Here is a 13669-nt window from a genome sequence, read left to right as displayed (position 1 = left end):
TTACTCCATATATAAACTGATTAACTCCATTTCAACTCAAACCAAATTTAATTGGAAAAATATTGTCTAAAAAAAAAACACAAGTACCATTAACTCCCCAATATACTAAAATCTTTATACCCTAATCCTTGCCCCACCTATCACAATGAACATCAAGACAATTCTCTTCCACACACTACTCTAATCCCACAATGGGCAACCCCAACCTGGGTAATCTAACTTTTGCTGCTATAAATGTTATAAGCATAAGAAATAAAATTGCTGATTTACACACCTGGATTACCCAACACAAGCCTGATATTCTCACAGTAACTGAAACTTGGCGTAAACACCTCTGAAATTCCACCTCCCAGCTGTAATATCATCTGTAATGACTGTATAAAGAGGAAAAAGGTGGTGGTGGTGGTAGTTTAATATTTCCCAACAACGACCACATTTCCCTTTAATTCAGTTCTGCAAAGTCTCTTGTTACTTTCCTGAAAATAAACAATTACAAATATGTATTACCGTCCTTTACATCCAGGTATACTGGAAGATATCCTACATTGGATATCTAACATTTTCACAAAAAAAATGCTAGGTGACGTGAATGTCAGTTGGTTGGGCATAAACTCAAACTCCCCAGCATCTAGTGTGAACTTATATGGTTTCACACAATTAATTGATAGCCCCACACATTATAGTAAGATGTCAAATTCCCTATTAGGCTGGATATTAGTATCAGACCCTAGCAAATACACCACCTAAGGTACAATGTCTATTTTATTGATCATCTCCCGCTCTATACAACTAGACATCTCATACATCCACTTAAGCATCATGTTTATAAAGACACAACCTTTCCTAGTTTAACCCAGAAATGTTCATTACCACCCTATCATTTATTAATAGGAACTTCCTAAAATCCTCCCCTTAGATGATACTGTAAACGAATTCAATACAGCGTCAATATTCTAAATAGCCTTGCTCCTCCTGGAAGCAAGAGGCTAAAACAAATAATGCATTTGGCTATCTAAAAAGAGTAGAATGCTAATGCAGGAGAGAGAAAAACACCAGTAGCTGGCCTAAATGTGTGGAAGGCATTGTAGCCCTGCACTGCTGGGGTGCTGTCTGCAGCTTTAAACCATGTCTCAGTAGCTGTACAGATGTTCACATTCTGTAGGTAGTAGAACTTCTTGTTTAGATTCCTGCATTGGGCAGTAATACCTTTAGATTCCCTTGGGTTGGTTTTGCTATGTCAGAAGGTTTGTCAGTCAGGCAATGCCTAAAAAAGGCACTATGTGGGAGGACAATATTTTAGCCAATATCCAGAAGCCTACAGTGGACAGTTGCAGACCATCCTTGGCAAAGCAGCTTTTGACGATATTCTGCTATGCTGACAAATATTGTATCCCCTTGAAATGATACCAGGAATGCAGCCAACTGTTGAAGCCAGTCATATTTTGTTCATATTGTGGCATCACTCTTGGTGAAGGTAGGATGCAGCTCAGTGCAAGGCATATACCTGGTGAAGGTAGAATGCAACTCAGTGCAAGGCACATACCTGGTGAAGGTAGAATGCAGCTCAGTGCAAGGCACATACCTGGTGAAGGTAGAATGCAGCTCAGTGCAAGGCACATACCTGGTAAAGGTAGAATGCAGCTCAGTGCTAGGCACATACCTGGTGAAGGCAGAATGCTGTTCTGAGCTAGGCACATACCTGGTGAAGGTAGAATGCAGCTCAGTGCAAGGCACATACCTGGTGAAGGTAGAATGCAGCTCAGTGCTAGGCACATACCTGGTGAAGGCAGAATACTGTTCTGAGCTAGGCACATACCTGGTGAAGGTAAAATGCAGCTCAGTGCAAGGCACATACCTGGTGAAGGTAGAATGCTGTTCTGAGCTAGGCACATACCTGGTGAAGGTAGAATGCAGCTCAGTGCAAGGCACATACCTGGTGAAGGTAGAATGCAGCTCAGTGCAAGGCACATACCTGGTGAAGGCAGAATGCTGTTCTGAGCTAGGCACATACCTGGTGAAGGTAGAATGCAGCTCAGTGCAAGGCACATACCTGGTGAAGGTAGAATGCAGCTCAGTGCTAGGCACATACCTGGTAAAGGTAGAATGCAGCTCAGTGCAAGGCACATACCTGGTGAAAGTAGATTGCAGCTCAGTGCAAGGCACATACCTGGTGAAGGTAGAATGCAACTCAGTGCAAGGCACATACCTGGTGAAGGTAGAATGCAGCTCAGTGCAAGGCACATACCTGGTGAAGGTAGAATGCAGCTCAGTGCTAGGCACATACCTGGTGAAGGTAGAATGCAGCTCAGTGCTAGGCACATACCTGGTGAAGGTAGAATGCTGTTCTGAGCTAGGCACATACCTGGTGAATGTAGAATGCAGCTCAGTGCAAGGCACATACCTGGTGAAGGTAGAATGCTGTTCTGAGCTAGGCACATACCTGGTGAATGTAGAATGCTGCTCAATGCTAGGCACATACCTGGTGAAGGTAGAATGCAGCTCAGTGCTAGGCACATACCTGCTGAAGGTAGAATGCAACTCAGTGCTAGGCACATACCTGGTGAAGGTAGAATGCAGCTCAGTGCTAGGCACATACCTGGTGAAGGTAGAATGCAGCTCAGTGCTAGGCACATACCTGGTGAAGGTAGAATGCTGCTCAATGCTAGGCACATACCTGGTGAAGGTAGAATGCAGCTCAGTGCTAGGCACATACCTGGTGAAGGTAGAATGCTGTTCTGAGCTAGGCACATACCTGGTGAATGTAGAATGCTGCTCAATGCTAGGCACATACCTGGTGAAGGTAGAATGCAGCTCAGTGCAAGGCACATACCTGGTGAAGGTAGAATGCAGCTCAGTGCTAGGCACATACCAGCCTGGGGCACATTGTCCAATAACTCCATAATTTTCATCTTACCTTCAATAGATATATCCAGAGAAGCTGCACTGTCCCCTAACATGTTCAATTCTTCCTTTCCAGGCACCTTATTCTAAACAGGTTAAGGACAGCTGATCCTAGGATTGTCAGTCTTTCCTTTGCCTGTCATTACAAAACAAAGTTTGTCCATAGGATATTAAGTCCTTCCCACCAGAGACACCTTCAGCATCTGTACCGTAGCTTAGTCACTATACACAGATAGTGAATGACCCTAGCTTGGTCAGTATACACAGATAGTGAATTGCCCTCGCTCAGTCACTATACACAGATAGTGAATCACCCTAGCTCGGTCACTATACACAGATAGTGAATCACCCTTGCTCAGTCACTATACACAGATAGTGAATCACCCTAGCTTGGTTACTATACACAGATAGTGAATCACCCTAGCCTGGTCACTATACACAGATAGTGAATCACTTTATTAAATTCATGCCTCAGCACTATGTAATGTTCTAACATAACAGGCATCATTTTTTAAATATACCTTTGGAGATGTACCAATCCGAGACTTCATGGTAGTGGTCCATTGGGGAACTTTCTTAGAAGGGATCTGCTTAGAGAATATAATAAATATAATAACTAAGAACAATAATAACAAAGGTAGTTTTATACGTACTTACTAACTCTTGATCTGTAAGGATTTTACATAGCCTAGCCTTACATTGCCATGGTAGTATTCAGTCCTTCTGGTTTGTGCACAGATAACTCAAGAGTTGTGCAGAATATGGGTACGTTTGGACTTTTACATCTTGCTCCTGTTCATGAGGAATGTGGGTGTTAAACTAGGGGTGAATTTGTGTTATCTTATCCATTTGTCCAAACTACACTCAGCATAAACATTCTCTGTTCCTCTTTCTCTCTCACTGACTCTTTCAGCCTCTATAATAGAAACTGTTTTATGAACAAACATGCCATTGCAGGTATTCAAAGAACATGTTTTCTTTGTTTCTGTACATAGCAAACATGGGAGATCCTGTTTCTTACTTTCTGTTTCAGTTTCTTCACTTCAGCTGGTGTGAGTGTATCAGCCTTGGCGATCACTGGTACGATATTCACCTTTTCATGAATTGCCCTCATGAACTCCAAGTCCAGTGGGCGAAATCTGTCAACAACACGAGAAAAAAAAAAAAAAAACATCAGTAAGGGTCTTGTAGTGAAAGCCCTTGTCATTCCTACCTCTTCCACCACTCACTGTTATGTAACTAAAAAAACAAGAGCAAACGTCAGTCATTGCAGATCATCACTGATAAAACCGGCCTTAATCTGGGACACATTGAAATGACATCGAAATTTGTGCAAATCAGTCGTGATTGTCTTAGTTTTAACTTAATGATAAGCCTTACTTAAATGATTAGCCATGCCTTTTTTCCCAAACATCTTTATTAAATTTTCACATATGACAAAGGCAATTTTACATGTATATAAATGAAAAACATACAAAATGATATCACTTTAGTTGCAGTTTACATCACAGACATCATTGAAACAACTGTAGTTGTAAACATTATACATCACTTATAAACCTTCCAGTCATTGTCAGTTAAGCATTATATAGCTCATTCAAATCATGCCTCTTAAACCTTGTTACTGCTCTGCATATATTGTTCCCACAATTCCCATTTTTTCCTATGTAGTTTGCTCCTTCCCTTTTCCAAAGATCCCAATTCCAGTTGTTTTATCTCTGTTACTATATTCACTACTTGCATTATATGCTCCTACCTTTTCTAAAGATCTCAGTTCCAGTTGTTTTATCTCTGTTACTATAGTCACTACTTGCATTATATGCTCCTACCTTTTCTAAAGGTCTCAGTCCCAGTTGTTTTATCTCTGTTACTATAGTCACTACTTGCGTTATATGCTCCTACCTTTTCTAAAGGTCTCAGTCCCAGTTGTTTTATCTCTGTTACTATATTCACTACTTGCATTATATGCTCCTACCTTTTCTAAAGATCTCAGTCCCAGTTGTTTTATCTCTGTTACTATATTCACTACTTGCATTATATGCTCCTACCTTTTCTAAAGGTCTCAGTTCCAGTTGTTTTATCTCTGTTACTATATTCAATCCTTGCATTATATGCTTCTACCTTTTCTAAAGGTCTCAGTTCCAGTTGTTTTACATCTGTTACTATATTCACTACTTGCATTATATGCTCCTACCTTTTCTAAAGGTCTCAGTCCCAGTTGTTTTATCTCTGTTACTATATTCACTACTTGCATTATATGCTCCTACCTTTTCTAAAGATCTCACTTCCAGTTGTTTTATCTCTGTTACTATATTCAGTACTTGCATTATATGCTCCTACCTTTTCTAAAGATCTCAGTTCCAGTTGTTTTATCTCTGATACTATATTCACTACTTGCATTATATGCTCCTACCTTTTCTAAAGGTCTCAGTTCCAGTTGTTTTACCTCTGTTACTATATTCACTGCTTGCATTATATGCTCCTACCTTTTCTAAAGGTCTCAGTTCCAGTTGTTTTACCTCTGTTACTATATTCACTGCTTGCATTATATGCTCCTACCTTTTCTAAAGGTCCCAGTTCCAGTTGTTTTGTCTCTGTTAATATATTCACTACTTGCATTATATGCTCCTACCTTTTCTAAAGATCTCAGTTCCAGTTGTTTTATCTCTGTTACTATATTCACTACTTGCATTATATGCTCCTACCTTTTCTAAAGGTCTCAGTTCCAGTTGTTTTACCTCTGTTACTATATTCACTACTTGCATTATATGCTCCTACCTTTTCTAAAGGTCTCAGTTCCAGTTGTTTTATCTCTGTGACTATATTCACTACTTGCATTATATGCTCCTACCTTTTCTAAAGGTCCCAGTTCCAGTTGTTTTGTCTCTGTTAATATATTCACTACTTGCATTATATGCTCCTACCTTTTCTAAAGATCTCAGTTCCAGTTGTTTTATCTCTGTTACTATATTCACTACTTGCATTATATGCTCCTACCTTTTCTAAAGGTCTCAGTTCCAGTTGTTTTACCTCTGTTACTATATTCACTACTTGCATTATATGCTCCTACCTTTTCTAAAGATCTCAGTTCCAGTTGTTTTATCTCTGTTACTATATTCACTACTTGCATTATATGCTCCTACCTTTTCTAAAGATCTCAGTTCCAGTTGTTTTATCTCTGTTACTATATTCAGTACTTGCATTATATGCTCCTACCTTTTCTAAAGGTCTCAGTTCCAGTTGTTTTATCTCTGTTACTATATTCACTACTTGCATTATATGCTCCTATCTTTTCTAAAGATCCCAGTTCCAGTTGTTTTATCTCTGTTACTATAGTCACTACTTGCATTATATGCTCATACCTTTTCTAAAGAGCTCAGTTCCAGTTGTTTTATCTCTGTTACTATATTCACTACTTGCATTATATGCTCCTACCTTTTCTAAAGGTCTCAGTTCCAGTTGTTTTATCTCTGTTACTATATTCACTACTTGCATTATATGCTCCTACCTTTTCTAAAGGTCTCAGTTCCAGTTGTTTTATCTCTGTTACTATAGTCACTACTTGCATTATATGCTCATACCTTTTCTAAAGATCTCAGTTCCAGTTGTTTTATCTCTGTTACTATATTCACTACTTGCATTATATGCTCCTACCTTTTCTAAAGGTCTCAGTTCCAGTTGTTTTATCTCTGTTACTATATTCACTACTTGCATTATATGCTCCTACCTTTTCTAAAGGTCTCAGTTCCAGTTGTTTTATCTCTGTTACTATATTCAGTACTTGCATTATATGCTCCTACCTTTTCTAAGATCTCAGTTCCAGTTGTTTTATCTCTGTTACTATAGTCACTACTTGCATTATATGCTCCTGCCTTTCCTAAAGGTCTCAGTTTCAGTTGTTTTATCTCTGTTACTATATTCACTACTTGCATTATATCCTCCTACCTTTTCTAAAGGTCTCAGTTCCAGTTGTTTTATCTCTGTTACTATATTCACTACTTGCATTATATGCTCCTACCTTTTCTAAAGGTCTCAGTTCCAGTTGTTTTATCTCTGTTACTATATTCACTACTTGCATTATATGCTCCTACCTTTTCTAAAGGTCTCTGTTCCAGTTGTTTTATCTCTGTTACTATATTCACTACTTGCATTATATGCTCCTACCTTTTCTAAAGATCTCAGTTCCAGTTGTTTTATCTCTGTTACTATAGTCACTACTTGCATTATATGCTCCTGCCTTTCCTAAAGATCTCAGTTCCAGTTGTTTTATCTCTGTTACTATATTCACTACTTGCATTATATGCTCCTACCTTTTCTAAAGATCTCAGTTCCAGTTGTTTTATCTCTGTTACTATATTCACTACTTGCATTATATGCTCCTACCTTTTCTAAAGATCTCAGTTCCAGTTGTTTTATTTCTGTTACTATATTCACTACGTGCATTATATGCTCCTACCTTTTCTAAAGGTCTCAGTTCCAGTTGTTTTATCTCTGTTACTATATTCACTACTTGCATTACATGCTCCTACGTTTTCTAAAGATCTCAGTTCCAGTTGTTTTATCTCTTGTTACTATATTCACTACTTGCATTATATGCTCCTACCTTTTCTAAAGATCCCAATTCCAGTTGTTTTATCTCTGTTACTATATTCACTACTTGCATTATATGCTCCTACCTTTTCTAAAGATCCCAATTCCAGTTGTTTTATCTCTGTTACTATATTCACTACTTGCATTATATGCTCCTACCTTTTCTAAAGATCTGAGTTCCAGTTGTTTTATCTCTATTACTATATTCACTACTTGCATTATATGCTCCTACCTTTTCTAAAGATCCCAATTCCAGTTGTTTTATCTCTGTTACTATATTCACTACTTGCATTATATGCTCCTACCTTTTCTAAAGATCTCAGTTCCAGTTGTTTTATCTCTGTTACTATATTCACTACTTGCATTATATGCTCCTACCTTTTCTAATGATCTCAGTTCCAGTTGTTTTATCTCTGTTACTATATTCACTACTTGCATTATATGCTCCTACCTTTTCTAAAGATCTCAGTTCCAGTTGTTTTATCTCTGTTACTATATTCACTACTTGCATTATATGCTCCTACCTTTTCTAAAGATCTCAGTTCTAGTTGTTTTACCTCTGTTACTATATTCACTACTTGCATTATATGCTCCTACCTTTTCTAAAGGTCTCAGCCCCAGTTGTTTTATCTCTGTTACTATATTCACTACTTGCATTATATGCTCCTACCTTTTCTAAAGATCTCAGTTCCAGTTGTTTTATCTCTGTTACTATATTCACTACTTGCATTATATGCTCCTACCTTTTCTAAAGGTCTCAGTTCTAGTTGTTTTACCTCTGTTACTATATTCACTACTTGCATTATATGCTCCTACCTTTTCTAAAGGTCTCAGTTCCAGTTGTTTTGTCTCTGTTACTATATTCACTACTTGCATTATATGCTCCTACCTTTTCTAAAGGTCTCAGTTCCAGTTGTTTTATCTCTGTTACTATATTCCCTACTTGCATTATATGCTCCTACCTTTTCTAAAGGTCCCAGTTCCAGTTGTTTTATCTCTGTTACTATATTCACTACTTGCATTATATGCTCCTACCTTTTCTAAAGATCCCAATTCCAGTTGTTTTATCTCTGTTACTATATTCACTACTTGCATTATATGCTCCTACCTTTTCTGAAGATCTCAGTCCCAGTTGTTTTATCTCTGTTACTATATTCACTACTTGCATTATATGCTCCTACCTTTTCTAAAGGTCTCAGTTCCAGTTGTTTTATCTCTGTTACTATATTCAGTACTTGCATTATATGCCCCTACCTTTTCTAAAGATCCTAGTTCTAGTTGTTTTATCTCTGTTACTATATTCACTACTTCTAGTAAAGTTGGTGTAGACTTTGATTTCTATTTTCTAGTAATTGCTTTTTTGGCAGCCACCTTAATTAGACTCAGCAAGACTTTACTATGTCTAGGCAATTCCGATTCTGTAACATAACAAAAAAATCATCTCCCCAGTCAGTCCAATCTGCTAACCCAGCATCTCCGACTAATCGGTCTGCAGGGAATCCCAAAAGCCTTCCAGCTCATCACACTTCCAAAAAATATGTTCCCGGCTACTTCTTTCTTGCCCATCACGTCCCCAACATTTGCTATCCATGTGAGGAAAAATGTTTGGAGTCTACTTGGGGTATTAAAATACCTATGTGAACACTTCCAGACAAAGATCCTAAATCTTCCTCTAGAGTGACTTTGTTGCATATTTGGGAGATACACATATACTCCCCCATTGTGTAGTTGTGAATTCCTTATCCAATCTCTCTTCCCAATCCTTTCTAAGCTCCTCTGAGTGATTCTTATAATTATCATGCAATATTTTATATGCTTTACTAATTATTCCTTATTAAAGGCAGCTTCTGTTCCAGATTCTATTAAAAACTGTACCAGTGCTGGTCTTTCATTTAGGAGCCCGCTATTTCTTTCGCTTTGCTTTCAGGTCACCCAGCTACTGCATAAGGATAAATGTGAGTCCTGAGAGAGGGCTTTCAGCTCACCCAGATACTGCATGAGGATGGCCTTCACAATGAGGGTACAGAGGCATGCTGTTGGAAGGGGTGGGGTCATAATGAGTCTCAGATGTACTGCAGGTTACTGGTCCCCCTGATCATGCAGTGATGTTAATGTTAGTACTAGTAACAGGGATGCTGTTGAGAATATAAAAATCCACCCGTGGCTGCCTGCATGATGGCCTTCTGACAGCTCTCACCCACATACATACAGCAGGTAACATCCCCAGTATGGGTTCATGACCATCTGGGGAGGTTTGAGGGTCAATAGGCATGGGGGCAAAAAAAAAGGATCTAGGAAAAAATGAAAACATAAGAAAGAACTTAAATAACAGACAAAATGCAATACATGAACATTCTGAAATAAAAAAATGTATATGTTGTAAAAATGAAGACAAGTAGATAAACAGAGTAACAGCAAATAACAGGAAGATGTTCAGGTGTCAGGGCTAATGAAATCTGAAGACGTGTATTTGAGAAAGTAGCGCATTTTCAAAGGTATTGAAGTTAATTGCATATTTGATTTGTTTCCTGCAGTTTTCCTGAGATATGAGGGTGTTGCTAAGTTACTTACTTCTCTGATGTAAGGCCAGATGTTCTTAGTTGCACAGCACATGTGCAGCTCTGTGGTGTGTGACTTTGTGGTACTTAGTCATGTTTTGTGGGTGTGTGTGTGACGCTTGATGTACGGCTATGTGCTGCTTGGTAATGTGTCACATGGCTGCACGATACTCACTTGAATGCTATGTATTTTGAATCTGTGTGCGCTTGTGTGTGTACATGATCACTCATTTCCATGTTGTGCAGTTATGTGGTATTATAGTTACATGTTGTGAGGCAATAGAGCACTCAGTCACCTGCTATGGTAACACATCGGTGCAGTGTAGTCAACATGTGGTCCAACAACAGAGACAGTCACAAGACCTTTAAATCTGCCCTACTCGCTGCTGCTGAGTCTGCTTGGCTGTGTGCGACAGCTCTGAACTATCCCCTCCACGACCCTGTGTCTTTGCCTGGGTTGTATCCCTCTAATTTCACTATTAGGGTGTTCCCCACAGAATACCCTTGGACTCGGTCAGGACATTGTCTTCTTCTACCACCCTCTACCACCAGAAAAAAGAGACTATCCCCTCCACGACCCTGTGTCTTTGCCTGGGTTGTATCCCTCTAATTTCACTATTAGGGTGTTCCCCACAGAATACCCTTGGACTCGGTCAGGACATTGTCTTCTTCTACCACCCTCTACCACCAGAAAAAAGAGACTATCCCTCCACGACCCTGTGTCTTTGCCTGGGTTGTATCCCTCTAATTTCACTATTAGGGTGTTCCCCACAGAATACCCTTGGACTCGGTCAGGACATTGTCTTCTTCTACCACCCTCTACCACCAGAAAAAAGAGACTATCCATTCCACGACCCTGTGTCTTTGCCTGGGTTGTATCCCTCTAATTTCACTATTAGGGTGTTCCCCACAGAATACCCTTGGACTCGGTCAGGACATTGTCTTCTTCTACCACCCTCTACCACCAGAAAAAAGAGAGTATGTCTACCTAGTCATGCTATATTACATTTTAACTAAATGTTCCTGCTAAACTTTCAGACTGCCACTAGCTAAGCAGCCAGCAGCTACCCCTCCTTACTCCTTCATTTCCCCTCACAGTCTCCTCGGATGGCCACATAGGCTATCCTCTCTCTCCCATCTAGTACAGCTCCACGCCTGGTAGCTCCCTTGTTTGCTTACTGCACTACTACTTTGTCCACTAGATGTTATACTTTTCTCATCCCTATTTGGGATATTAGTACTGACTTCTGCCTTACACTTTTATTCTCCCCTCCTTATACTAATCCTTTTCCTCCTTTACCTCTCTGTCTCATCCTCTCCCCTGAGGATACTTTCTCTTGCCTTGATTCCCCCTTCCTTCCCTGATACTTTTTCCACTCTCCTCTGGTCTACTTTGTAGATTCCCCCTTCCTTCCCTGATACTTTTTCCACTCTCCTCTGGTCTACTTTGTGTTTTGCTCACACCCTTTCTCCTTGGGCTCCCTACTTGCTTCTCCTGTCTCCTTTGAGCCCAGGTCCGTACTCCTGTTTTACCCTTTTTCACATACTATTATATTTACTAGGCCCCAATATCTGTATGCTTTATTACCCTTGATATTACTCCTGTTCCACATCCTACCCACTTAGCCTCTTATCTCCTTCCCTAGCCTATTGTTCTCTTTACTGAACCTATTACTATTCTATCCCTTTTCAGCCAGATCTCTGCACCCCCCTTCCTTTCCGGTCTATACCTGCCTCCCTCCTATCTTCCCTCCCTCCCCTTCTATTAATCTTCCTACTGCAACCTTATTATCCTATCCTTTCTTCAGCCAGGTTTCTTCACTCCCCTCCTTTTCCAGTCTATACCTACCCCCTACTATCTCCGCCTCCTCCTCCCTAGGGACTTCCTGTGGAAGTTTTTAAAGACTGCCCATGTCCCAAAGGCGCCATCTTTAAATCTGCCCTCCTCGCTGCTGCTGAGTCTGCTTGGCTGTGCGACAGCTCTGAAGTAAGTTTTAAGCTGTATATTGCACTCCAGTTTTCAGGAATTGTATTGTAACATTTCTAGTAGTCGTGTTTAACTGCTGTTTATGTTAAATGTGTTTAGCTTGTGCCATATTGCTGTAGTAACCTGCTATCTACCTATAACACTCCAAGTCAGGTGAAACTGATGATTATATGCTATTCCAGCTTATGTTCAGGTTAACGCGACTGTGTTTAGTATAGCCTTAGTTGAAGGACCGCTCTTTTACTGTCTGGATTTGTGCTATAGCGTGTGTTCTTTTTCTAGTGTAGGACTGCTCTTTTACTGTCTGGATTTGTGCTATAGTGTGTGTACTCTTTCTAGTGTAAGCACGAATGTGTTTAACACTTGGGTGGTACTGAATACATGGGACGGCTCTAGTACTGTTGTGTTCAGGTTGGTGGGAGTTGCGTTGATGTAGCCTCTGATATAAGACTACTCATCTACCTCTGATACTGATAGAACAGCGTGTTTACTATTACTAATCCAAACGCGAATGCGTTCAGCCTTAAGGTGGCACTAAATTGGTAGGATTGCAATAATATTGTTGGTGGACAGATTAACGCAATGCATTTAGTATAGTCTTTCTTGTAATGCTACTCCGCTACTGTCTGCATTGATTCTGTAGCACGTGGATCTTTGCTCAGCTATACGTGAATGCGTTTAGCTTTCAGGTAGCGCTACATAAGTGGGACCCCTCTGATACTGATACCGATACTGCTTAAGCTGGTATAGGAACCCTTTACATCTCACGCAAATGCTGGTTTTGTATGCTGTGCTGTTCCAACCTATGAGTACTTACGGGCTGTGCAAACGTGAATAATTTTAGATAGTTTGGCTAGCTTTTAAAGTGACTGCTCTTGAATTTATTGCTAACTTAGAAGTGAATGCGTTTAGTTATTAGGTTTGCCTTACATTGGGACTGCTCCTATCCTAGTCCTCACAACTATTGCTTTCACATATCATATTTCTGTATACGCAATAGCGTTCCGTGTTATGACTTGCTATTTACAACATCTACACCTCCTAAAGAGACTGGAAAGTGTTTCAATTGAATTGTTTATGTTAACGTGAATGGTAGCACTGCATTACTCTGGTGTGTGTGGTGATTTGCTGTAACACTAGGCTCTATATATTATTAGCTATACAGTTATTTATTTGAAATGTACTTTTCACCATTAATATGTACATCCTAAAGAGTTATATCAACTATGTGTAACGTTGCTTTGCTTACCAGTTGCATAACCTGTCTTTTATTGCATTTTGACTCTGAATTGTAACCCTGTATGTTAATATTGTACTCTAACATTATCTTTTGTCCTCTCTCCCTCCTCTAACAGCTATCCCTCCACGACCCTGTGTCTTTGCCTGGGTTGTATCCCTCTAATTTCACTATTAGGGTGTTCCCCACAGAATACCCTTGGACTCGGTCAGGACATTGTCTTCTTCTACCACCCTCTACCACCAGAAAAAGAGAGTATGTCTACCTAGTCATGCTATATTACATTTTAACTAAATGTTCCTGCTAAACTTTCAGACTGCCACTAGCTAAGCAGCCAGCAGCTACCCCTCCTTACTCCTTCATTTCCCTCACAGTCTCCTCGGATGGTCACATAGG

General features: G+C 39.7%; 1 protein-coding gene across 1 annotated transcript in view; it reads right to left on the bottom strand.

The window, feature by feature from the left end:
* LOC122814076 (septin-4-like) overlaps positions 1–13669 on the bottom strand; it is a 235701-nt gene that overhangs the window by 51090 nt on the left and 170942 nt on the right. The window contains exon 6 of the mRNA XM_044086688.1: positions 3923–4040. Coding sequence (XP_043942623.1) covers positions 3923–4040 — 118 coding nt within the window. The remainder of the gene's footprint in view (positions 1–3922; positions 4041–13669) is intronic.

The sequence above is a fragment of the Protopterus annectens genome, chromosome 10.part0 (genome assembly GCF_019279795.1).
Source record: "Protopterus annectens isolate FY-2018-M chromosome 10.part0, PAN1.0, whole genome shotgun sequence".
NCBI lineage: Eukaryota > Metazoa > Chordata > Ceratodontiformes > Protopteridae > Protopterus > Protopterus annectens.
The sequence above is the reverse complement of the archived record's forward strand: the minus strand, read 5'-3'. Positions and strand labels throughout refer to the sequence as shown.